At 38.6% G+C, this 24,544-nt stretch overlaps 2 protein-coding genes across 4 annotated transcripts; both read right to left on the bottom strand.

The window, feature by feature from the left end:
• Window positions 1-588: 588 nt before the first annotated feature.
• LOC115634549 lies at window positions 589-23,258 on the bottom strand. Of its 3 annotated transcripts, none has more exons than XM_030512959.1 (13): window positions 23,072-23,258; window positions 17,980-18,909; window positions 7,932-8,267; window positions 7,380-7,635; window positions 6,783-7,323; window positions 6,435-6,630; window positions 6,098-6,377; window positions 5,775-6,027; window positions 5,516-5,712; window positions 4,460-4,741; window positions 4,079-4,243; window positions 2,849-3,969; window positions 589-2,794 (listed from the first exon to the last, which is right to left on the bottom strand). In XM_030512959.1, the coding sequence occupies exons 2-13, from the start codon at window positions 18,139-18,141 to the stop codon at window positions 2,000-2,002; spliced, it is 4,584 nt and encodes a 1,527-aa protein (XP_030368819.1). In that variant the 5' UTR covers window positions 18,142-18,909; window positions 23,072-23,258; the 3' UTR covers window positions 589-1,999. The 3 variants fall into 3 exon arrangements, with proteins under 3 accessions (XP_030368819.1, XP_030369599.1, XP_030370412.1); XM_030513739.1 differs by having other exon boundaries at window positions 4,079-4,234; XM_030514552.1 differs by lacking the exon at window positions 4,460-4,741 and having other exon boundaries at window positions 4,079-4,234; window positions 23,072-23,257.
• Window positions 10,423-11,715, bottom strand: LOC115621639. Its single transcript, XM_030515738.1, has one exon. It carries the CDS (start codon window positions 11,158-11,160, stop codon window positions 10,537-10,539), a length of 624 nt encoding a protein of 207 aa, XP_030371598.1. The 5' UTR covers window positions 11,161-11,715; the 3' UTR covers window positions 10,423-10,536.
• Window positions 23,259-24,544: the final 1,286 nt, after the last annotated feature.

The following is a 24,544-nucleotide window of genomic DNA, read 5'->3' as shown; positions in this document are numbered from 1 at the left end:
TGCGAAGCTTGAAAAATGTCTTTTAACGAATTAATGCTTAATTATTTGTTAATTTTTAATGTTTCATAAATAATAATTGTATAATAAATATAAAATATATTAAAAATATGAAAGGTTAAAAGCAAAATAAATATTTAGGGCAATTCATAGTTACTAGAAATCAAGTTGATGTCTATAATTGTATTCCGGCCGGAGATGAAGTCGTTACCTACATAAGCATGTATTCAGATTTTACAAGCACTATTTACATATTAAATTCCATATCCTATACGTTGGTATAGCTGCGTGCGTTCCGATGATTCTTTCTAAAAAAAAATCATTTGATATATGTTTCTGAAAGATTAATCTTAAGGAAGAATTTCAGGTACAGGTTTTCGTCACTTAGGCGCAATAGGGTAATCGAACGGTTTTTGGAGGAAGTGAGATACTTTAGGGTCCAACTTTGTGTTTCGTGGATCAGACCGAATAATGGACTGCTTGTTATTGCCAGTGGCTCCTTCATGGTCCATTAATAGTGTTCTGTTTTCCCCTTAGCTTGAAATAAAAACTAGTCACTACCCGTTGGGTACAAGGTATAAATATATGAAATTTGATGCTTAGAGAATTGGTAATTTATTTTAGATAGTTGAAATTTGTAATTATATAACTACATTTTTGTTGTTGATTTCCGTTCATTAAAATAAGTATTTACATGTAAAATCACAGCAGTCTTTTAAAAATAGATTTCTTTTCTCAATATTCGCTTAAACAATAAGTAGTAATTTGTATCGCCGGCGCTTCATCTAAACACAACGCAATTGTATAGAACGCCCTACGTTTTTCTTTACACACACAATACCATTAGAATTGTGAAGGAATCGAGCTTAGAATTAACTGTATCGAAAAATCAAGGATTTATTTTACGTAACAATACCATAAGATGTATAATGGAATTGAAAGTGTTTAGCTAAGCTTAAAATTAACGGAGCAAATTGCTGCTTACAAACAATCAATTATTTTTATTGCAGAAGAAGATTATAATTAAATGATGTCAATTTCTTTTATCGGATTGCACAAAACTAATATTTAATGCTATCTATGTACATATCTCTATATATATTATCCTTCACATATCTGGAGTAAACGCGAAGCGAATTGCGTTTGCGTGCCTAACTGGTGTTTCGACTAAGGAAAATCTTAGTGAACAATTTTAAAGCGCGTGCATTTTTACAGTAAAACCACAACGCTCCCTAATTCTAACTAGAGAAATACAATGAAACGTGTACTTAACAAAATCGACAACATTTTTGCTACTGGAATGTATTTTGGTGCCGTTTTAAACAAAATGTAAACAGTTGGAACTATGCGCAACCGAGAAAATAGTGAAAAAATACAAATTATTTGTAGATAACCATTAATATTGTTTGTCTTATAAAATTTGCGTTTGTGTTTATAGATTTTTTTACACACACAAACATATGTACATAGGTATACTATGTATATATTAATGGTGCTTTATTACAATTTTTTTAAATCAATGAGCAATATAGATTCAAAAAGATGATATAGTTAGTTAGTGTTCACTGCTTGCTACTTGAATATACAAAGGTACTTGTGCTGGTAATAATAATAAAATTTTGATTAAAATCCCCTATTTTTAATTTAAGAATATAAAATTTGAACAAACTTTTTAAGAAACTCTTCTAAAGAAATACACTATATTTATTAGATATATATATGCATTTATGGTACATAAGCATGCGATTTAATATTGTTGTCGGGCTGTATTTTTATAAACCGATTCTAATGGGGTTTCTTTCATTTGCAGTTACAGTTAGCTACACAATGCATCTACAACTGGGCCAAGGATAATGCAAGTCTTTCACACATACATACATACTTTCATACACAAACTTTTGTTTGCACGCATACACACATAACGGCTTTAATCACAGCTACGAAAGTTTTAGGCAAGTCATAATTTTTGTAGTAGAAACACAGACACACACGCAACTCCTCCTTAACCAGCCACCTGCTGCATAGTTATGGTGCTGATAAGTTGCTGACATATCTTTCCATATTCGAACTGATCGCCCGAGATGCGACGCAATTTGATGCCTTTGGCCGAACCGTGGTGATCGCGACTGCGTCCCTCGCACACCTGCAGCTCGATCTGCAGACCGCCTGAGTATTCCAGACTAAGATTTGTCGTTGGCAGATCAACAGCTCCCCCCTCTGCCGACTCGTTGACGGTAGTCGCTGACTTGGTGCAGGACGAGGTGCTGCAGTGGCGGGATTCAACACCACTGTCCTCCGACGAGATGCTGCCCTTGTGTAGCACAGAACCCTTGGGTGGCATGGTGGAGTCGATGGTTTGTTTGACCATTTCAAGAATGCGCGTTGAGTCTAAGTTGGAACATTCGTGTGGCAGCGGAACTTCATAGCACATCTCGTCGGACATGCGTCGGGAATCGCACATAGAATCAGGGGTCAGATGGCCACACTCTGTATGGTCACCCATTTCAGAATGTGAGTCTGATTTAAAGCCAGAGCTGGCCGACGGTTCCTGGCAGGGCGACAAGTTGTTCGAGTCGTTGCTCAAGGAGTCGTCGGAGAAGCCAAGTGACTTGTCACTGCCACGCCTATGCGCCTCCGTGCTCGAGTTGGCCGCGGCCACAGTTGTCGCCGCATTGGCATTTACGTGCACGGATGGCGCCCCATGCGGAGGATTATGCTCGTTATCCAGGCTAGCCTTGCGTCCGATTCCTCGCGTTATCGATGGCATGTCGCTGCTCGGCTCCGTGATAATCAAACCCTGCGCGAGAGAAATGTTAAACAGGTGGTTTTGGGATTATGCTTGGATAGGTACCTGCAGCGACATTATGGGCGTGTGTGGCTCCAGCGAGTCCTCACTATCGCGACTGGTGTCTGAAGAGAGCGCCACCAGCGTTATTTCGCTTCCTTGCACATCGGTCAGACAAATCTGTGGCGTTATGCCGGCCGTACAGCCCGCATAGGGCGTGCCGGTGGTAATGGTGTGGCACGTTTGTCCATTTCCATTCTCCTCCTGAATAATACACAGATTAGGAGAAGCGGGCGGGGTGGTTACAACGCGCACAGGCTGCGCTGGCGACAGATTTAGCGGCTTTGGATCGTATTGCGAGGCCGTTGGCAAGAACCAGTTGGGTGCGGCATAGTCCGATGCTTGTTCGCTGCCGCTGCACACTTCCATGGATAAGTCCAATGGTTGGACGCTCTCACTGGCCGCCGACGTGCCACGTGTGATGGAACCACCGCCAGTGCTTAAACCCGATATGCCCTTGGTGATTTGATGCAGTGGCGACGAGCCACCGGCACACGGATTGAAGTTGCAGTGGCTTGTGTCATGCGAAGAATATGGATTTGGCGAGGCGCTGCATCCAAAGCTATTATAGATGGGGGACTGGCAGCCGCTGCTGTTGTTTGCACCAACGCCAGCACCCAGAGTGATGTTGCTAAACTGACCCACCAGGGTGCCGCCCATGGGTAATGGAGCCTGTTGCTGTGGCGACTGCAACGTTGGAACAGTAGGTTGCTGATACTGATAGCCACATATGGGTTGGCCGAACATTTGCTTAGCCGTCGTCAGCGACGCATTGAAAGGCCCGCCGGGCGCGCCATTCCCCGTTTGGGGCATCATTAATGGTGCCACATTATTGTAGCTGCTATGCACCGGCTGGTGGTGCTGGAGATCCAGGTGCCCACCACCGCCGCCGCCGCACACAATTGCACTGGAGGCGTGCGCTGTCAGTCCCAGCGGAGGGGCCAGTTCAATGGGCACCTGATTGGTCGAGATAATTTTGTTGGCTACGACAAAGCTGATGCGTTGCTCCTGCACCAGACGTTCCAGGGCGGGGATCAAATTCTTGATTGCCTCCGGCGGTACCTCAATATCCGGCCCGCGCCGCAAAGGCATTTGTAAGCCTGTGGGCTTGCCATGGATGGGTGAACCTATACAACATAAAAGGGATTATAAAATTGTTGTCGCTTGGGTGGGACGTCATCTGTTATGTGCAGGTTGGGAACTTTCTTGCGGGATTTCTTAGTTTTTTTTGCTTACCGGGCAAACTGGCCGAATTTTCTAAAAGCGGCGGACTAGGTGCAACCAAAAAATTTCTCTGAGCGATACCTTTCTGCAGGGACTGGCACTCCTGCAACGGTCCTTGAAACTGGCACTTGGAGCCCTCGGAGGCACGACGCACGGGACTGTAACGTCCTACGGTCGCTGAATGGCATTGGCAGGTGCGAGCACGGGTGACAAGAGAGATGGAGAAACAAATTAGTGCGAGTGCATGGGAATTGTAATAGATGGCAACAAACGTGTATGCAGCTTTGTGTGGCGACAATTTTAGAGGGCACTCAACCAAACAAACACAAATACTCAACAAAAATGTTAAATGGAACCGAAACGAAAATATAATGCAAATTATATAAAACTTACCACCTTCCTGCACAGTGGGCAGCTTACTGTGGGCCACACGATAATTATAAGCGCGCCTGTTGTTGGCCGCAGATGCAGGCGACACAAGCGGCACTGAGGCCACCGATTGGTGCTGCAGCAATGACCCGTGACTACTACTTGCGCCGCCAGCACCACCACCGCACCCACCAGCTGCACCCAGCAGAGATTGGGGCGGGGATTGGCTCAGCGACTTCAGCGTGGGTGGCAGGTAATTGCGATTCATGCGAGATTCGACTTCCCGTATAAGCTCGGGACAAATTACTAATTTAGCGTTACGGGATTGGATCAAGCGCGCAAAGCAGAGAGTTGTTGTTTATGTTGTGGTTGTGGTGCGGCGGCAACGTTTTTTACGTTTAACAGTTCAACAACATTTAAGGCAAAAACCAAACATTTACATCAACCATAAAACGGAAAAGGAAAAAATTAAATAAACAAAAGCACTGAATTAAATGAATATAATTACAAATAAGTTTAAAATAATATTGAAATGATGACCAACCAACTTATAAATGCTATGCTGCCCTTATTACACCTAATAGTCTATACTTGTATACTCGTTATTCTGGTTAGATTTAAGGAATTCGGGTTTCCTTCATGAATTTTTGTTAAAAATGTAAGTAGCAGCACTGAATAATAAACAGGCTACCTTAATTGTTTTAGCTACAATAAATAATTATTTCGGAAAATTACTCAGTGAAAATCGGATATTACATTTTTATTTTACTTCTGAAAATAGGATTAAATTTGGAAGCGAAAACATGCCTGAATACATTTTCCTAACTATGTTAAATATTCATATGTTTAGCATCGTCCTGTTGCCGATTGCTCTCAAAAAATTTGGGAATTTATCAAAATTCCGTAAATTTGTTTACTTAAGTCTATCTGAACACATCCTTTTTGTATAAATCGTGTAAATGTTAGTTTTTTCTTTATATTTTCTGAAGCTTTCAATAAGCGCTGACGCATTAGTAATCAATGCATGCAGCAATTGCCTGAGTATGGAAGTTATGCTATATAAAGGAATCAAAACTGTACCTGGCGGTCTCTCTGTGACGGTGGGCAGTCCTGTGCGTCTGGTGCGCATATTACCACCACCGGAAGTCGCTTGCCCTTGTCCTTGGGTTCCCGGAGAAACCTGCAAGTGGATCATTTCTGCGGGACTGTGGCTAACTGCAAGATCGTCGGTGCAGCCAACGGTGTGGCGTTTGACGCAGCCGCGCTTTTGCATGTAGCTGCAGAATAAAATAATTTAATTTAAATAATTATAACAAAGAGAGAGGGTGGGACTAAATACATTTGTATCTCCTCGCTGCATTCCTCGCCATTCTTTTCCCCAGTTGAGCACTGCATGGGACTTAGGGGCTGGCCCTGCTCGTTCAGCGGCGGCAGATCCTTAGGCACTCCTGTGGCAGCGTTCAAATTTGGATTTATGTAGTAGTTGGAGGTGTCCATTTGTTGTGCAGGTGCAGCTGGCATATTACTTATTGATGTGGGATAGTAAATATGCAGGTTTGCACCACCATCCGAGGCACGTCGTCCAAATGAACCTGAACGAGAATCCATGAGATTACAGTTAAGTGGCTGGCTTCCTATTGAAGTTGGTACGGAAATACTTACTGGCACCCATGACCACGGGCGGTTTGAGCAAATGCTGATCCTTTATGGTGAGATTTTGCAGAGGCTGATTCTGCAACATCGGCAGATTTATTGGATAGTATGGCGTAGGGGGCTCATTGCATTGCGGAGCACACTTGAAGTCTATGGGAGGTACACCGTGGGGATTGGCTAGTGCCTGTTCGTGTGCCACATCTCCCGGCCCCACCGTGTGTCGTCGTGTATTTGTGCCGTTGATGCCACCTGCGTTGGCGTTCAACTGCTGTGGATTGCTGCTGGCAGGCTGCAAAGATGGTGGATGCTTATTGATTCCCTTACCTTACGTGCCAAGCCAACTTACCTCGTTTGTTCGCGCCATGCATTCGAGCTCTAGATCGCCAAACTTTTCTAAATCTACGGCCACGTCAGTCCAGCCAAAGCCCAGCGTTGTACTGGAAGCATTCGCATTGGTAAGTGGACTCAACCGATCGAGAGATTCCTGTTTCACGGGTTCAGAACGATCCACAACGCCCGTTGTAATGCTGGTCTGGCGCGATCTATAATCAAAGATGAAAATTTTAATACAAATGTTATGTAAAATATTTAGCCTAATAAATAGACTACGGACATTAAGAAATATGTTCCTATTTTCCATAAATTATTTGTTTTTCAATTAGAGTGTTACATTTTATTTTTTGTGTGCGCTTACCTGGAATATGCGAGATTGGCATGGTGTTGCAGTCTTTGGCTTTCGCGTCGTTTCTGCTGCAGCTTGTCGTGCAGCAAGTTATATATGGCATATATGTTATCGAAGCGCTGTTCGTGCACTGACTGGGCAATCATGTCGGCGGTTAAACCAGGCAACTGGAGCATGTGTGTCATGACAACAGAGTCCAGTTGTGGCACAGAAGTTGATGTCGCGGACGCCATATCGACACCAGTCTGACCAAAGCCGCTAAAGCTGCTGCTACTGCCGCTCCGCATAATTGGAGTGGCGGTACCGGAATGTGTTGCACTGTACGGCAGGGAGGAGGTGGACGCGGACATGTTGGAGGCGCTGGCGCTGCCAAAAGCCGATGAGGACAATGCCAAGGGCATTGATGTCGTGGTCATCGCTGCCGTCATTGTCTCCCCATAATCCTCCAATTGATCAACCCATTCGCTTAGCCAGCGATGCTTCATGATCTGTTTGAGCGTGTACCGACGATCGGGCTCCACCACGAGCATGTTACGTATAAGATGTTCGCAATCTGCAAACAAGGCATTGTCAATGGAATTATACTTGGGGAACTGGCAGATCACTCACCTTGGGACATAAAGAATGGTATGCGGAACTTTCCCTGCACCACGCGACTTTTCAGCTCCAAAATAGTTTTGCCGTCGAAGGGCAGAGCGCCACAGACAAGCGCATAGAGCACGACACCTAGACTCCAGATGTCTGACTTTGGCCCATCATACTCCAGTCCTTGAAATACTTCTGGTGCGGCATAGGGCGGAGAGCCACACCAAGTGCGCAGCGGAGAACCCTCTTCGTAGTGATTGCTGAAACCGAAGTCAGCCAGCTGCAAGAAAAAATTGTCATTAGTTCGGCTCTTGAAATTGTTTCCAATAAAACGAATTTATGGAAGTTTAACTAACATAGGAGACTACAGAATTGCAGGGGAAGAATATGAAGAAAATGTTTATTCTATTCAAATCGATAAAAGTTGGAACATTTAAAAGAATATCCTTGTTTCAACAACTACCTTACTTTAACATATGTATACATACATACATAAATATGATGTATATTGTATGCCTAACCTGACACTCACTGCACATTGCAAGAAATGGTTAACGTACTTGGCGAGATACTTACTTTGATATTCATGTCCTTATCGAGTAGCACGTTCTCCGCCTTGAGATCGCGATGCACGACACCACGCAGATGACAGTATTGTACGGCCGAAAGGAGTTGAGCGAAAACGCGTGCCGCCTCGGGCTCTTTCATGCGCCCATTGGCCACCAGATGATCGAATATCTCGCCATTGGGCGCATACTCTGTGACCAAGTAGATCATGGACTGCGATTCCATAACTTCGTACAGGCGCGTAATGTGTGCATGGCGCAGCGATTTCAGTATTGAAATCTCTCGAAATGTTTTGCTCAGATATTCCTCGTTTAGGCATGTTTTGTCAATAATCTTGATGGCAACCTGCAATGGAATAATGATGGGAAAGACCGACATTATAATATGATGCACTGAACACTAAACAAATCAAATCCAAAGGGGAAGGGGGCGTAATACACTAATAACTTTTTCCAGGATTAACTTTGGTGAAAATTTAAATAGAGCTAGGGAGCTCTATAAATAACATGTGTTTGGTTTATGTAACTTTCGAACTTTGATATTCCAGAAATTCTGTAGCGGGAAGAAGAAACACATTCCTGTTGCATAGGGATGCGAAGAGTCTAGATACATATCAAGTTCAATTAATGTGGGCTCAGCCGTTCATCCAGACAGACGGTCTCGTCATGAATAAAATGTTTAATATCGGTGTGTTGTTTTTTTTTTTTTTAACCAATAATACAAAGATAATAAAGCTTTCTTATCGATTGGGTATAGGCTAAAAAATACTCTCCGCCGCTCTGTGCTCCTCCTCAATATTTCTTACTACAAAATGTAAATGTAAATTCCTTTTTTAATAATTAATAATGACAAAAGATTCACCTTTTTGCTTTCTAAAATCTCTACGAATTCGAGCTTAAACAACGCGACTAACTTAATAGTTTTTAAAAAAATTTTAGAATTTTAAGTTATTTTTCTGTTGCAAACATTTGAACAGATCTAATACACCTCATTTACGCTTCGGGTGTAGGGTATAACAAGAGCGAGAAATAATCAAGCTCGGTATCGTTTTGTCGTTAAACAAGTACTCACATTTACATACATACATACAAACGTTATTGTACATAGTATGTATGTATGTATGTACATATGTACGACTGTTTGGCGTCAGCTGGTAGGTGGCAAAAATTTCGCCGTCTACAGCAGCAACAACAGCAACACTCTACAGCCATACATGGCGCGCGTGTTGGGGCTATGCATCCACATATATATATATATGTATGTATATTAATTCACATGCATACACACATATGAATGAACATACATATGTATGCATATCAGAGAAGCATGGAGCTATGGATCTGATGGCGGCGGCAACAGAAAAAAAAAAACAAAAACAAAGCATTTTCACATGCTCACCAATTTCGCCGTCGTTGTTGTCGACGATCTGAATGTTTATTTTTCTTGTTGTCAGACGGACAAATAATAATTTAACAAAAAGTAAGATAATTAACAATAAAAAGCGCGCAGCGAGAGCGTTCTCTCCCTATCTTTCTCTCTCACACACACATACACTGAACGAAACACATGCACGCGAGAGCGAGGCGACATCGAGAACAGCAGCACGATCATGATCATCATTATCTTCGTGATTGCCGAGTGAAGTCAATCGTTGGCGATCTTCTTGTCGAGTGGCACCGGTTTTTATTTGTCGTAGTCGATTTTTGTTTTCAACAAATTATTTTTATTTCCCCCTGCAAAAATTGTTTTTGCTCTCAATGCCTTTTTCATGCTGGCAATAACTCATTTTTGTTGCTATTGTTTTATAATTTTAATTGATTTTTATGAGGCCGTCACCATTGGGCGTGTGTCTAAGGGAATTTCGCGAAAATAAATAATCTACATACTCATTCTTTTTTACTTTCTCTCGATTTCAAGCACATGACTTTGCTTTTGTTAAAAAAATGTTATTGTTTTTTATTGGTAATAATACGGGTAAAGTGTTTACGTCGCAACAGAACGACTCTTGTATACTTTGTAACCTTACCTCTCTCTCCCGCTGTTCTTCAACTAAAACTGCGTTGCACGATTCGTTGTTACAAAAACATATCGATATCGACTCGTCTGTTCATAAATACATACATACATACATATGTACATACAAACATATGTACCTGTAACATGCCAAACAAAATAAAAATTCTCTATCTATAGATCAGTTAATTTAATTTAATTTTAAAACCAATTTATATTTTTTCTAATTGGAAAGATCAAGTAATGAATGAATAAATATTTGGTATTGTTAATTTACTATTTAGCTAAAAAACGTATTGTAAACCTTACGACCTTGAGCTCTTTAAACCTAGAAAGAGTGAAGTTAAAGCAAAACTGTTCCAACATTTGACTCCATTCAATCGAAAAGAAAATCAATAGACCCTTGTGAATCTAAGTGAATCTCAATATACATACATATATCTATTAAGCATTATCTACAGTAAACAAAACTTATTGTTATATCACATTATTGGATTGTAATTCTGGTGCTTTAATCGTTTTTGGGGCTACAAAACTCAGTACAAATGATTTTATTATATTAACCGCATCAATTCGATTTAATTTAATCTTAAAGTCATCACTAAAATCCACCTTTCCATAGAACCTGGACCTCTTGCTCCATTTTGTTGTAAGCCTTCTGAAGTGATTGCAGATCGTTTGAATTTTTGACATTCAAGCGATCTAATTGAGCGTTGATACCGATGATGCGTTCGCGTAAAGTATTTGTCGTATATTGGCTGAGGCGTTCTGGTCGGAATACATCGTCCTTGATTGCAGTTATATAGTGCCACATATCGCCCAATTCGTCACGTTTCTCGTTGCGATATGCTTGTAGCTGTTCGTTCAACAAAAATTTCAAATGCTCGATTTCATTTATGAGGCTGGCGATCGTTGTTTCGGAATTTCGAAGGTCAGTTGCGTTCTTGGCCTCTTTCAACTCTCCTCCATTGTTTGGGCTAGTGCTATGGTCTACATCCTCAATAGGGGTGTCATCGTCAAGAAAGTGATTTGGATTTAGCTTAACCTGATTGCATTCAAGATACTTTTGCTGGGACTTGAGTCGTGTCAGTTCACAGAGAATGCTTGTCGCTGTATGTGTCTTTTTCTTAACAGGCTTTAACATTTCCTGTTTCAGTTGCTGTCGTTCAAGCGGCATCGTTTCCTTTTTGTCCTCTAGGCTACTCAACTGATGAACATGTGCCATATGGGCTTCCAAAGCAAGTGAGTGAATGACAATAACTCTTTACACGTATGCGCAACGTATAGTAAGTCCTTGCAACGTGAAGGCAAAAACACTGTTGTTGCTATTTACATGCGGTAATCAAGCGTGTTGCCAGAGCCACGGCCACCCGCCAGTGGTTGTGTGTTAAATCGATAGCTCGATTGTGTGTCCCTGCCAGCGATATGTGCGCCCTTTGTTGCTGTGATTGTAATTGTGATTGCCTGCCTTACAAGTGGTATATTCCATGCCCCAAAGCCTCACTGATTCTGGTGTTGTTGCTGCTGCTGCTGCAATCACATCTATTCATTGCATCTACTGTTGTCCTGCTCTTGGCTCGTTCCTTAGTTTGCTTCTACAATTTACTGCTCCTTTCACCACACAATTGTGCCTGCCTCTGCATTGGGGTCGCCCCAGTTCCCTGTTAACAGAGTAACTGTGCCAAAGGTCAGCAAACTTTATGTGGGTTCAGTACTGCCTCTGCTCTTCTCCCCTTAATATATTCCCATTGCCCAGCTGAATAGTGGAAAAGCGTAAACAATTGCTGCACTTTGAATTCTGTGTGTATGTTTCTAATTAAATGAACATATTACACAGCCTGCTTATCACGTGACAGATGTAGAGATAAATACAAGTAGGTATTGAAGATTTTAATGAACAAAATTTTGTCCACATTACAAACTCGTGATTTGGACAAAAAACGCAGGACGGCTGCAACACAGAAAACCAAGATTTATAGTAAAGATTGTTTTAAATCAGCTCTCATACTTTTCGGAATACTTTATGTATATGCAAAAGTGCAACCGACTGTTCCTGGAAAAAAAAAAAAAAAAAAAAAAAAAAAAAAAAAAAAAAAAAAAAAAAAAAAAAAAAAAAAAAAAAAAAAATTCGCATTATTGCAGTTGGACTGATGTTCATAAAGAATTAGTTGAATTTACAAGCTCTTAAATTCCTAGCCTCTTCCTCACGAACATGACTTAGTTGACAACATTGTGTTGCCAAAATATTAATATTTGTATTTTACAACAATGTAGTATCGTTTGCAAGAAAATAAATTAGCAACACACTCTTAGCTAAAAGATATAAGAATATGTATGTATATGTATGCAAGTTTGTGTACTTATTGTATGGTAGATCCACTTCAAATAAGTAGTCTTATCGCAGAGGCAGGAACAAAATAAATAAAATGGTAACAAACAGTGTCAACAAATACGGCGCGTGCTGGTGCTTTTAACTGATTCTCAGCATAGAGAATCAGCAGCTCTTGCCGCTTCTCCGCCAGACAATACGATACTATAGGAAAGGGCGCACTCAATTTGATTGAAAATACGTGTAGGAAGGGTGTGAAATACACATGAATTGCACGTGATTGTTTTGCAAACTATTTTTTCCCCTTATACTGCATATGTAATTATGCATCATATCATATGGCTTTGGTATATACATATGTATGTACATACATATGTATAGGGACGGTCTAACGGCGTGGGAGGTACTGAGGCTCCGAACACTTGATAACGCCTTCGTTATCACATATACGTGAATGTTGTCGATAAACATTAGTGTGTCTGTCCCAGTAGCGTTAACTTCAGAAGCACACAAAAATACCTCGAACGCAAAACTCGAATTTTGATTCGCAACTCATACATCCAACGATTTCGCACGATGATTATACTTAGTTGCTAGGTTAAATGTTTAAATAAACGTATAACATTTACGGAACATAGCCAAGTTAAAATATAATCGTTGCCATAACAATATTCATAGATCTTTAAAAATATTTGTGAAAATGCAAGTACGTTTATCGATACAACCAAAATGTTTAATTTTTTAGATAGTTTTAACAAAAAAACAAGTAAAAAAGCTAAAGTCGGGTGTCCCGACTTTGAAATACTCTGTACATATGTTTACAATAATTATAGAAAATAAAAAAATTAAGAAAATAAAAAAAAAATTTGATCGATTTTACCTCTCTCGGTATTCGAACTCACGTAAAGGGTGTATAATTGCACATTTACATAGCAATTGCGTCTGTGTGAGTGTATGTATGCCTATGCGCATCTATTCGTGTCTGTGTAAGCATTTTCGCAGTCAACCAAACAGCAACATCAACAACAGCCGCGGGCAGCGCTTGAGCAGCGCTGCATCAGCAAATATATTTATGGCTATAACTTCTTGTTAAATCGGTCTATCATAATGAAATTTGGCATACGGACACATAATAACTAACTGGGGGTATTTCCAAAGTTTTAGTTCGAAATTCCAAGAATTACGGGAGTTACGATTTGCGGGGTAGAGGGGGGAGGGAGGGGAATTCCAAAATATACATTTTCTGCGTATTCACATAAGGCATCTGGGACTAAAATTTGGTGTTCCTAGGTCTTATAGTCTCCGAGATATAGGCGATTATACGAATGGAAAATCGGGAAAACCCCCATAGGGGGGAAGTGGGGGGGAAAATCAAAAAAATAAAACAAACTCGTATAGAATACACACATAACGCATCTTCGTGCAAAATTTGGTGTCTCTATCTCTTATAGTCTCTGAGATCCAGGTGTTCATACGGACGGACAGACGGACAGACAGACAGACAGGGCTAGATCGACTCGTCTCGTCATGCTGATCAAGAATATATATACTTTGTGGGGTCTGCCACGCCTCCTTCTGCCTGTTACATTTTTCAGCTCCCGCAAACCTAATATACTCTTGTACATTTCATGTACAGAGTATAACAATGAGTATTTGGGAGATTGTAATACTGCATATTTATTTGTCTCACTCTTCTGCATTTACAAATTCTGCAATAAAAAATGAAACCATTCAACGCTTAAAAGAAGAAGACAAATACCGTTAGTTCACAATTCATTTCAACCACCAGCTGCAGATTCTTTCTGTAGAAACATAATCTCAGCTTAACTTAATTTTAAATGGAAATTGATTTAAGTTTTCTGTTTTTGGTCTAATTCTCAAATTAGTGACAAATCGCGCCTAATAAAATATTTACGTATATTAAAAACGATGATAGTTTTCAAGAGTGGCTCATTAGAATTTAAAGTTTAATCAAAATCGGTACACTATATCAAATATACTTGTATGCTATAAAAGTAATTGCTTAAACTGAGTTTATTAACTGTTTTTAAAACGAATTGAATCGAAATTTATCCAATTTATATAAAAAGAATAATCCTCAATGACCAGTAGAAAAATGTCAGAAAATTCTTAAATCATTGTTTCTTTTTTAAATAACTTCACATATTCTTTTTTACTATAATCCGTTAATATATTTGCTTGTCTATCCGAAACATATAAAGGATTATAATAAATCCCATGCTGGATTATAGATTGACAAAAATAAGCGCTGGTATTGATTGATGTGGAATAATCAATTGAATACACGGCAATCGCAATCAAAAATTTCAATTTTTCGCACGAAACTACCATATTGCTGATAAGTGTATATGTATTTATGTATTTCACACATAGACGACACATTTATCGAATAGATTTGGTTGCTGTTACTGTTCGTTATTTTCTGTTGAGCCAAATAACGAAACCAAATTTGTATCATGTAGAGAAAAAGGTTGTTTACATTTTATATGGAATTTTTCGTTTCGATAACATTCATGCTCTGGTAAATACTGGACTTAACATGTAAAAAATTAGTACATAATAACGCCCATAAAGACACGTGCAGCAATCGGGAATACAGAATAAGATAAGAGTGGACCTTGAAATTGACAAACAGCTGGGTCGTTATCAAAAGAAATTCAATTAATTAACACAATGCAGAAACAGGCACGATCAAGAGTGCCGGAACCGGAGTAGTCATAAACTTCTGAAAAACGCTTAAGACTCATCTTTATATACGAACTTTCATACAAAGATGTATACATATACATACGAGTATGTACATATGTGTTCTTACATACATACATACATACATATGTCAATAAAGCGAACTGGGCGGAAGAACAAAATTTCGTCTTTGTTATTCGAATAATTTCGAATAAAATACGTATACATACATATGTATGTATGTATGTAGTTGAGTGGGAATCGCGAGGCACAATCAAGGCATCCAGAGTCGAATCTTGTTTTCCGACAATTGTGAGCATACGACTGCGTGAAATGTTTTCGAGTGTTTGTCGGACTGTTAAACGTGAATTCTCTTCTGAATGCGATAAACTTTTCATTTCAATTTTTGCAGAGTAGGGTACTACTTAGAATGCGATAATTTGGTAGACGCGCTCGAACAGCAGAAACTATCGCACAGCTGTTTGCCCGTAAGCTTCTGCTATGCCTGCCGTCCCCAGTTGAAGGTGACTCATTATCTCTGCAGCGAGTGTTTAAAGAGCAAAATGCTATTTAATGCATTTTAAATACTTGTATCAAGTGCTCATATAAGCACACAACAGCGTCGCTGGCCAAAGCTGATAGCAGACACCAGAGACGTGAAAAGGTGAATAATAAAATATCTGAAAAATGATCATCCGTTGCAACAAAACTTTACAACTAAGCTGTCATCAATAACCGCTAATGAATTTCCACAATACTGACTTAATTGCCTCTGGCTGCTCGAAGCGACAAACTTAAATGACATACTACAGGTAACATTCGACAGAAGCTTTAGTTTTATAAGTCTGAATCTAAGAACTTTTTTCAGCTGAACTAAAATATTAAAAAATGTCGGTGAGAAGCTATATCTTTAAAGTTTAACGAAATCGCGAAAATGTTGATCTTTTTGTAGCTTTTCTAAGTTTGCTTTATTGCAAGGTGTTGGGCTATTTTTTATTATATACGAAACAAGAAAGGAATGCTGAAGTCGAGCAGGCTCAACTCTTAATTACCCTCTACCACCCCACAAAAAAGAAATTAAATTAATTAATTAATTAATTCCATACATGCATACATACATTTACATCAGAATCGTGCCTATGCGTGTTTGTGTACTTGTACATATGTATGTATGTGTGTATTGGGCCTGGTTATATGGCTATAACTTTCTTTCCGATCATTCTATCATAATGAAACTTGGTATACGGATATATAATCACTAACCTAATGTGACTACCAAATTTTAGTTCAAAATTCTTAGAATTACGGGAGTTATAGAAAATCGTTAATAGAGGGGGAGTGGGGGGTGGATCAGAAAAAATGAACAAACTCGTCCTTTCTCGGGCTCAGGAGAATCTGTATACCAAGTTTGGTTATTCTAGCTCTTATACTTTCTGAGATCCTTGCGTTCATACAGACAGACAGACAGACAGACGGACAGACGGACATGGCTATAGCGACTCGGCTTGTCATGCTGATCAAGAATATATATACTTTGTGGGGTCTACCAAGCCTCCTTTTGTGTGTTCCATGTGCACTCGTACAGGGTACAGGGTATAAAAACGGCTATAATTAATAAAATAATGAGACATTCTCAAGCATTTGAATTAGCTAGAAGAGAACAGTCTTTCCATTATTATTAAATTAGTTAAGATATTAAGGATTAACAACAACCGTCTTTATTTGTAATTTAGTTTTAAAATCTTTATAATTTATTATTTGTTTTTTTTTCTAAAGATTTTGATTTTAATTACCTCATTATGCAGTCAAATTAAAGGTTTTAAAAGTTCCAAATGAACATCAGCAAGTTAATTTAAGGAAAACAAATGCAAATGTTTTGTTTTAGCAATAACAAAAACAGTGTGTTAATTGATATTGTCAATTATTATATGAAAGAATGCATTTCTTCCGTATTCATTTATTTCACAACACACATACATATGTATGTATCTGCATAAGTGTACAGTGTACACATGTAAGGTAGTTATGTGTAAGCAAATGTAAAGAAATTTACGTTTTTAAGATCAGACATTTTAAAGCAATTATCGTGTGACGACGATAACGATGACGACAGCGCAAGCAACTGTGTTCTGGGCCTGCTCTGTGCTTCTCTGATGCCAATTGAAAGTAAACAACCAAACAACTCCACATGAGTGGCAAATTTGTATTGTCAACAATTTGTGTAAATATTTGGTTTAAAAAACATATAAGCAAAAAATAATGCGAGCAATTTTTATGAGCAAATGAATATTTTTTTTTTTTCGTGAGGCCAGACTTGTCTATTCTGAACTACTTGATATAATAATATGATAAAAGAAATAAAGTTCATACGTATTTTGCTATTTACGTGCACAAAGTGAATTCTTTCCCTTCGTCATCTTACGATATACTACAAACATACATATGTAAAAACGGGTCTCTTCCCGTTTCACATTTGTATTAAAATAAATAATATTTAATTGGTTTCCTTCTCGGTTTCAAAACTTGTACCTAAGAGATAGTGTTTGAAATCTTATTACTGCTGCCTTTTAAGTATTACTTAATTTCATCTTTAAATGTCTAGTAAACATGTTTGCATAGAGTATAAAACCGTGTTGCTTTACAGTATATAAACAGATTAGAGGATCAACGGGCCTAATCTACTTCAACTCAATATATTCTACATATATCAATTCCTCAAGGATTTTGGCATTCTACTTGAGTTTTACCCACACGTTAGGCAATGCAAACTCTTTTCTGGTTATTAACATATCCATACCAATAGAGATATTAATATTTTGTAAACAAATAAATCTAATTGACAGATTTTTCTCAAAAATTGATATCATATAAAACTAAAAATAGCAAAAAACATCTAAAAAAGTGTTACAAACAAATTAACAAAGTGAAAACCATGAACAATATTGCTCGGCTTTAGGTACGAGAATCTTTACTACACGTTCTTCATCTAAAAATACTCTAAATGCTTACCTTAGTTTTGGTTACAATGTTCGTGGCCAATTTGACAACCGCGAAATTTCCCTTGCCAATGGTCTTTTCCAGCTCATAGTAACCAACGCGCAGCAGCTTATCGACGGAAATTTTACTCGTGGAGGGCACTTTGTAGTTTTGTGGCGTTGACGGGGCGGCCATCTCTGACTGTCTTTGCTTCTGTTCTCTAATCGACCTGACGTCACGCTGTCTTTTTAGGTGCCCTAGTCGCTACGAGACGTAGGAAGTAGGCGTTGATTTCGTTGATGTCGATTAATTCAGCAGGAAATTCACGTAAAATGCATTTTCTTTCGTTGCTGGCTGCTACTGTTGTTATGGAGGTGGTCGGTGGAGGGTCGTAACAGACCTGCTGGCGACGCGTCCAGAGCAATAACGCACACACACACATAAACGCATAGAATACTATAAAGAATCTCGCACAATCGTGGACAACAACAGCGCCGCCAGCAACTTTAATATTATTTAATTAACACAAGCAACGAGTGAAGATGTGTTAAAGAGGCGACGGCAACTGTACGCCGACGTGTTCCGTTTATATTGAAAAATTGCAATTATGTGCTTCTGTCTGATGGCAAGCATAAAAATCTGCGGCGACAGACGATGATGTCAACATACATTTGTGCGTTACTTCACTGAGGGGGCTGTGGGGGCCTCTTGTTACTGCTGCAACAGCTGCTACGGCAACCTTTCATCCAATGGCCAATGGACTTGGCCATATTCGCGTGGTAACACTTTTCAAGTGACCCGCTTACAACTCCAAGCCACACACTCCCAATCGCCTTCAACAGATTTTGCAGTTTGTCGATATTCTTAAGCCATCTGCTTCCTTTGTGAACTTTTTATAATTGACAATTCATTTATTTAAATTACACTTTTCTGCGATTTATTTGACAAGCTAAAATCGTTTCACTTTAATATCCCGCGCAATTTATAGAAAGAAAGAAAATTAGAAAAAATTCGATGGTATTTGACCTTTAGAGCATTCACATATGTATATTCGCGTTGCTGTTTTTATCAGTCTGACATATAATATACACAAACAAGCATATATATATATATATACATATGTACATACATATACCTATCTACCTATGTATATATATGTATATATAGCAAAACAAAATACATGTATGTATGTATACAGATAGCCAGAAGAGCAACATAATGGTGTCCGCAGTGAGTAGATTTGGCAGATTCTGTTTTCTTATCTTCAAAGAAAACAATGACGCTTTCTATGCGCGAGTAAACAACATCTTTTTACGTGTTCCATTAAGGAGTTTAAATTTTATTTTAATAAGACTATTTACTAAACGCTGGTTAACTGCATCACTGTTTGTAATTTTAAAACAGTGATGCAGTTAACCTTTTATTTATTTTTTTTTTTTTGATATTTTTTCACTATATGTAGTTAATGTTTTAGCAAGAACACATTGCACTTATTTAAGTTTAAGTGCAAGATATTGTAAAGGTGTAATATGAACGAAGCCAATTTTTCAATAAGCCCAGTGTTTACTGGTCCGAGATCATATGTACATATGTATGTACATACATTCATATTTAATGGGTTAATGTACAGCACCAAGGTCGTGCAGCCATCTCCGCAGCAAGCAGAAAACACTTCCAATCGCACGCACACACACACACAATTCAAGTCCCCAAACGAATTGTGATCTAATTCAATGAAGCGTTAACCGAGCGCCAAAGACAAGCCACTTAAAAAGTAATATGTATGTACATACATATGTATGTTAATACGTGTGTATGTTAGTATGTATGTATGTATCTATCAGAGGCATACATTTGTGTGTTTAAATTGTAGTTCAAAATGCAAATTATTAGTAACGCCAATTTAAACGCACATGTGCGTACATACACAAATATATACGTGCATACATATGGACATACGTTCATACATACATATGTATGTACATATAAACATTTAACTTTTTTGGTGCGAAAAGATTAACCACAGCTGGACAATACGATCTGAACGTGTGTAATGGGTTTTCATCTTTAATTTTTCCCATTTTCTTTATTTACGATGTTTCTATTATTTCTACACACACACGAAACCACCGTCAGCCATACGCACATACATACATGCATATGTATATACACACGCGCTTCTAAACGACCCTAGGAATCAACATTCAATTAAACGAAGTAGCGGCATGTAACGGTAAGTTGGACTTGGAAAAACACGAAAATCAGAGCTGAATGAACTTCCAGTGGAAAAACATTGTGAAGCTGGAGCCGAGTACATATGATTTTACAGTTCTTTGAATATGAATGTATGAATGTAGTGGAATAGGATGAGGCACACAAACAACCACAATGTTAGACTACATGCGCACACGTCAGAGAAAGAGAGAGTGAGAGCGGGGGCGTGAGAGCGATGCGGTGTTTAGCCCCAGCTGTAAAGACGTCATCAGCATAAGAAGGCACGCTTATAATGCGTTGTCGTCTGCAATAGTCGTCATTCACAATAGCGTCAAGCTCGGAACATGGGGTACTATCAAGTGAGGTAGAGGGGGAGACCGCAGATTGAGGATATTGTGGCATACATATGTATGTATGTATGTAGTACATTCGTGCATATGTATGTAAATAGAAGTTGAAAAATATTGAGTTAAGCTTATTAAATATAATTTTTGTTTTTTTTTTAATCGAAGCTAAATTTTTAAGATATGTTTGTATGTATGCATTACATACACGGAGTTTAGAAGTATAGAATGGTATTTTCCATGCTTATTGGGGAGGGAAATGTGCAGTATGTTAATTCTGTTTTTAGTGTAGTGTATCAATGCTTAAATTAATGGGTCCCAATGGCACTTAATAAAGTTTTCCATATGGTCTTTTATTGATTAAAATATGGTGGATTCTCACAAGAAAGGTACGGATTTGCGTAAAGACAGAGAAAATATTACAACTACCTATTTACATTTTTGGAAGTAATTTAGGGACTATTGAAAACGAAGGTATGTATGTACATATTTACATAAGTGTGCATATATTTGAGTTCGACAATATACTTGTGTTCTTACTAGGCGAGTTACAAAAGAAAAACAAAACAACAGCGCACAAAAAGCAACAATTAAGTACGAAATATAAGCCACGATGCGATGAAAATTAAGAAAACAAAAGCTAGGGACGAGGCTTTATACGGCAGCCAGATGACAACGCACCAAAGAGAGAGAAGTACATAAGCAAACGAGCCAGACAGCCAGCCAACCATCGATTGTAAAGGGAATGGCGCGGGGGCGCCGCAACAGATTCAGGGTAGGTAGACAGGCTGGTTTTGCCAGCAAACGAGCACAGCAGATACACACTAGAGATGGACGGTGGCCGGCTTTGTGTTTTTTGAGTAAAACGTCACGAGCACAAACGGCGAACATTTTATTATTATTATTGCTGGAAAATTACACGCATAGCTTTTAGATGGGTCGTAATATAAAAATACTTGATATTTACTTGTAAGTAAAATAAGTCTACGCTAACAGACATTTTTTCTTTTTCCAATATAGTAGTTGTTTTATAGAAAGTTTTCATAAAATAAAACTAAAATAAACTAAGTTTTCATTCATATTTTAATTTCCGCAAATAGAAAATTGCCTTTAGGTCACTTTCTCCACAGGTCAAAAGGTAAGTCGAAGAACTACGAAATTGTACATACCACCTATTAACCATAAAACAAGCTACTTGATTGATTGATTTTATTGAATATTCTAACATGGAGCAAAAACACGCGTACTCACGCAGTGGCACGATAAAAGACACAATCAATGCCCGCCCACCTCTAGTGCACACCAACACATACAGGTGGTGACGGCGTGCCAACAACAAACGTGCATATGTGCACATGCGGAGGTATACATATGTATATGTATAAATATGTATATTTATGACAACAGCACTCTTTGTTGTATGTGTAAGTTAAAAAGCGAGTGGCTCTGGCTGTGGAATTGAGGGCCTTTGAAGGAGTCAAGGAAATTCGCAAAACCGCAGAAAATGCAATATAAAGAATTATGATGACAATTACTATTGTATGCCGAGGGTGAAAACTTGTCGAGGTCGTTAATGTGCATATTTACATTTATACATTTGCATGCATTTATGCACAAACATATACATGTAGATAGTTTCGTATGCACACAATGTTAAAGCACCTACAGTTGATAAATACCAAGAAATATGGGGCAGAGACAGTGAAAATTGTCATATTTCCTAGGGTACGGTCAGACATGCAAACAGTTTGTATATAAAGCTAAGTAAATTTACAAGAAATTTTGAAAAATTCTTCTCAAAGTAGTTTGTTGTAGTAAAAAACTACATAATTTTATTATAATATTATGTATTAAAAGAAAAACATTTAATCCATAAAATCGTGAAATTCAAAAAAAAAATATGTGCAACTTATCAGCCTATCTAACCATAGCCTTATTTGCCTTTTGGTGAAGTTGCTATGACGTTTTTAGCGACATACACACCCATACACACACACACGCACTACAAAACAAAAAAAAAAAAAACACGGATTGTGTGCAACTGGAAAACGTCACGACTTCCCAGTGGAAAAGATATGCATGTCGAGGGGTACGGGCCTGTCTGACAGAAAAACTTGTCGCAGCGAAACATAATTGCCATTCATAAATATGCTTTTGCTTCCGCGTGTCATCAGGCAGACCGATAGTAGAGTTGTAGATTCGAGCACACCAAACAAAAAACTGACATACATACATACATATGTATGTATGTACAAATACTTTCACACATTTATACATTTATATAAACGAATATATATGTGTATGAAGAATATGTAAAATTATTGTTCAACGGGCGGATACATGGTGGGGCGACGTCAACGTCAACGTCGACGTCGACGTTGCTCTAGTCCATCGAATTTTTTCTTTCTTTTAGTCTATTTTGTGCCAAGTCAGCCAAGCAGCTTCCAATAATAACAACAATCACACAGGCCAGACGTGAACGCGGCCGCAAATGCTGGTCAAATACCTAACACACTTATAGATTTATTTAATCTTTGCTTCATTTTATTTGCCTTTTTACACATTACGATTTCTATCTATGTATGTATATTTGTTGCTTCTGTCGCGAGCCAGATTTTTCTGTTCACGTTGAATTATTTTTCTTATCACTTGTGCTCTTCGGCCGCTTTGTTTGCGTTTACACTGCACTTGTAATGACGTTTGCATTTATATATCAACACAAAAGTAAGGTTGCTATTGGAATTTTTTATATATTGCAAAAAATAATTTTAATCGAATTGGATCGCGACGCGGCCCACCCAGTCCAGTTGGACAGCAAAACACAGACTGAGCAGTGCTACCACTAAACTGAGCTGCCATCACCTGTCATCAAAGTTTTATACAAAAATAATGCTGCCAGATCGCTAGTTTCCTGCCTGTGGCACCGCTGTTTTGCGTTTATTATGAGCATTTACCAGCACTCCACTATTTGGACACTAAATCTTATATCTTCCGTTAAATAACAATGAAAAGTTTTAAATATCGTTACATAGTATAATAAAAATGTTTGGCTATATGCAAATAAATGTGCAGATATATATTTTCAAATTTTAATATAAGTAAAAATGTTGTAGGAAAAGACTTTTAGCGTATGTATGTATATAGATTTTACTTAAAAGAAAAATGTTGTTTGAAGTCGAACAATTTTTGTTACTTTCCAGAAATGTCTCGCTCATCCTTATATGTTTACAATATAGTTAAATATTAGCATTGATGGCACTTACCACGTAGGTCTGAAGTTTTCCTAATAAATATTGAATGTATGTACATGGGTGAAGATAGTTTACAATTTTCAATGGACAACCGCTTGATTCGCAAATTTTAAAACGGTCGCTGTAATGGAAGCCGAGACTTCAGTATTGGCGTGATCTTAGTCTTCTCACAGGGCTTTGGCTTCTCTTCTAGTACTACTTTAGTCACATAACGAGCCTCGTACCAGCATGGATTTACGGTCTTCACCCAATAGTTGGGACAATTTTGTTGAAAATTACACAGCAGCTTCGCAATACAGCCGACAATTGCCATTGTTATAATTAATCACACTTAATTTTGATTGTGACTCTATGCATATACAAATGTTGGTATGTTTAAGATAACAACAATAAACAGATCTGTGTATGTATTTAGGTAACTGAAATGCTATAATGTCTCTAATTAATTATATAAAAATAATGATTTGAAATTTAAGTGTGCGCCTTCTGCATTCAAATTTTTTGCCGTTAGGGCTGAGCGGAGGGTGGTCATGAGGTGGTTCTGCCTTTTTAACTCCAAATTTTGTGTGCGTCAATGGGGCCCGGAAGTGCGCTTGTGCTCTCATACTACTGAGAGCGCGCACTGTGCGCGATTCCAATCTGAGCGCAGTCAGAGGAAGCTGTGACGCGTGGAACGAATTTTGGCCAAAGTTCAGAATGCTTATTGGAATGGCCATTCTGACCGGAGACGCGCGTAAAAATGAATGAAACTTCCATTTAGTTACTGAATTGAGCATTTCCGAGCCAGCT

The sequence above is a fragment of the Scaptodrosophila lebanonensis genome, unplaced genomic scaffold (genome assembly GCF_003285725.1).
Source record: "Scaptodrosophila lebanonensis strain 11010-0011.00,11010-0021.00 unplaced genomic scaffold, SlebRS2 tig00000001-arrow-pilon, whole genome shotgun sequence".
In the NCBI taxonomy this organism is placed as follows: Eukaryota; Metazoa; Arthropoda; class Insecta; order Diptera; family Drosophilidae; genus Scaptodrosophila; species Scaptodrosophila lebanonensis.
The sequence above is the reverse complement of the archived record's forward strand: the minus strand, read 5'-3'. Positions and strand labels throughout refer to the sequence as shown.

Bases quoted from the DNA above. Each gene is read 5' to 3' on its own strand.
- LOC115621639 (XM_030515738.1), bottom strand. From the start codon at position 11,160: ATGGCACATGTTCATCAGTTGAGTAGCCTAGAGGACAAAAAGGAAACG.
- LOC115634549 (XM_030512959.1), bottom strand. From the start codon at position 18,141: ATGGCCGCCCCGTCAACGCCACAAAACTACAAAGTGCCCTCCACGAGT. The intron at 7,636-7,931 runs GTAAGTATCTCG...TTTTTCTTGCAG, and splicing joins ATAAGGACATGAATATCAAA to CTGGCTGACTTCGGTTTCAG. The intron at 3,970-4,078 runs GTAAGCAAAAAA...TATGTTGTATAG, and splicing joins AAATTCGGCCAGTTTGCCCG to GTTCACCCATCCATGGCAAG.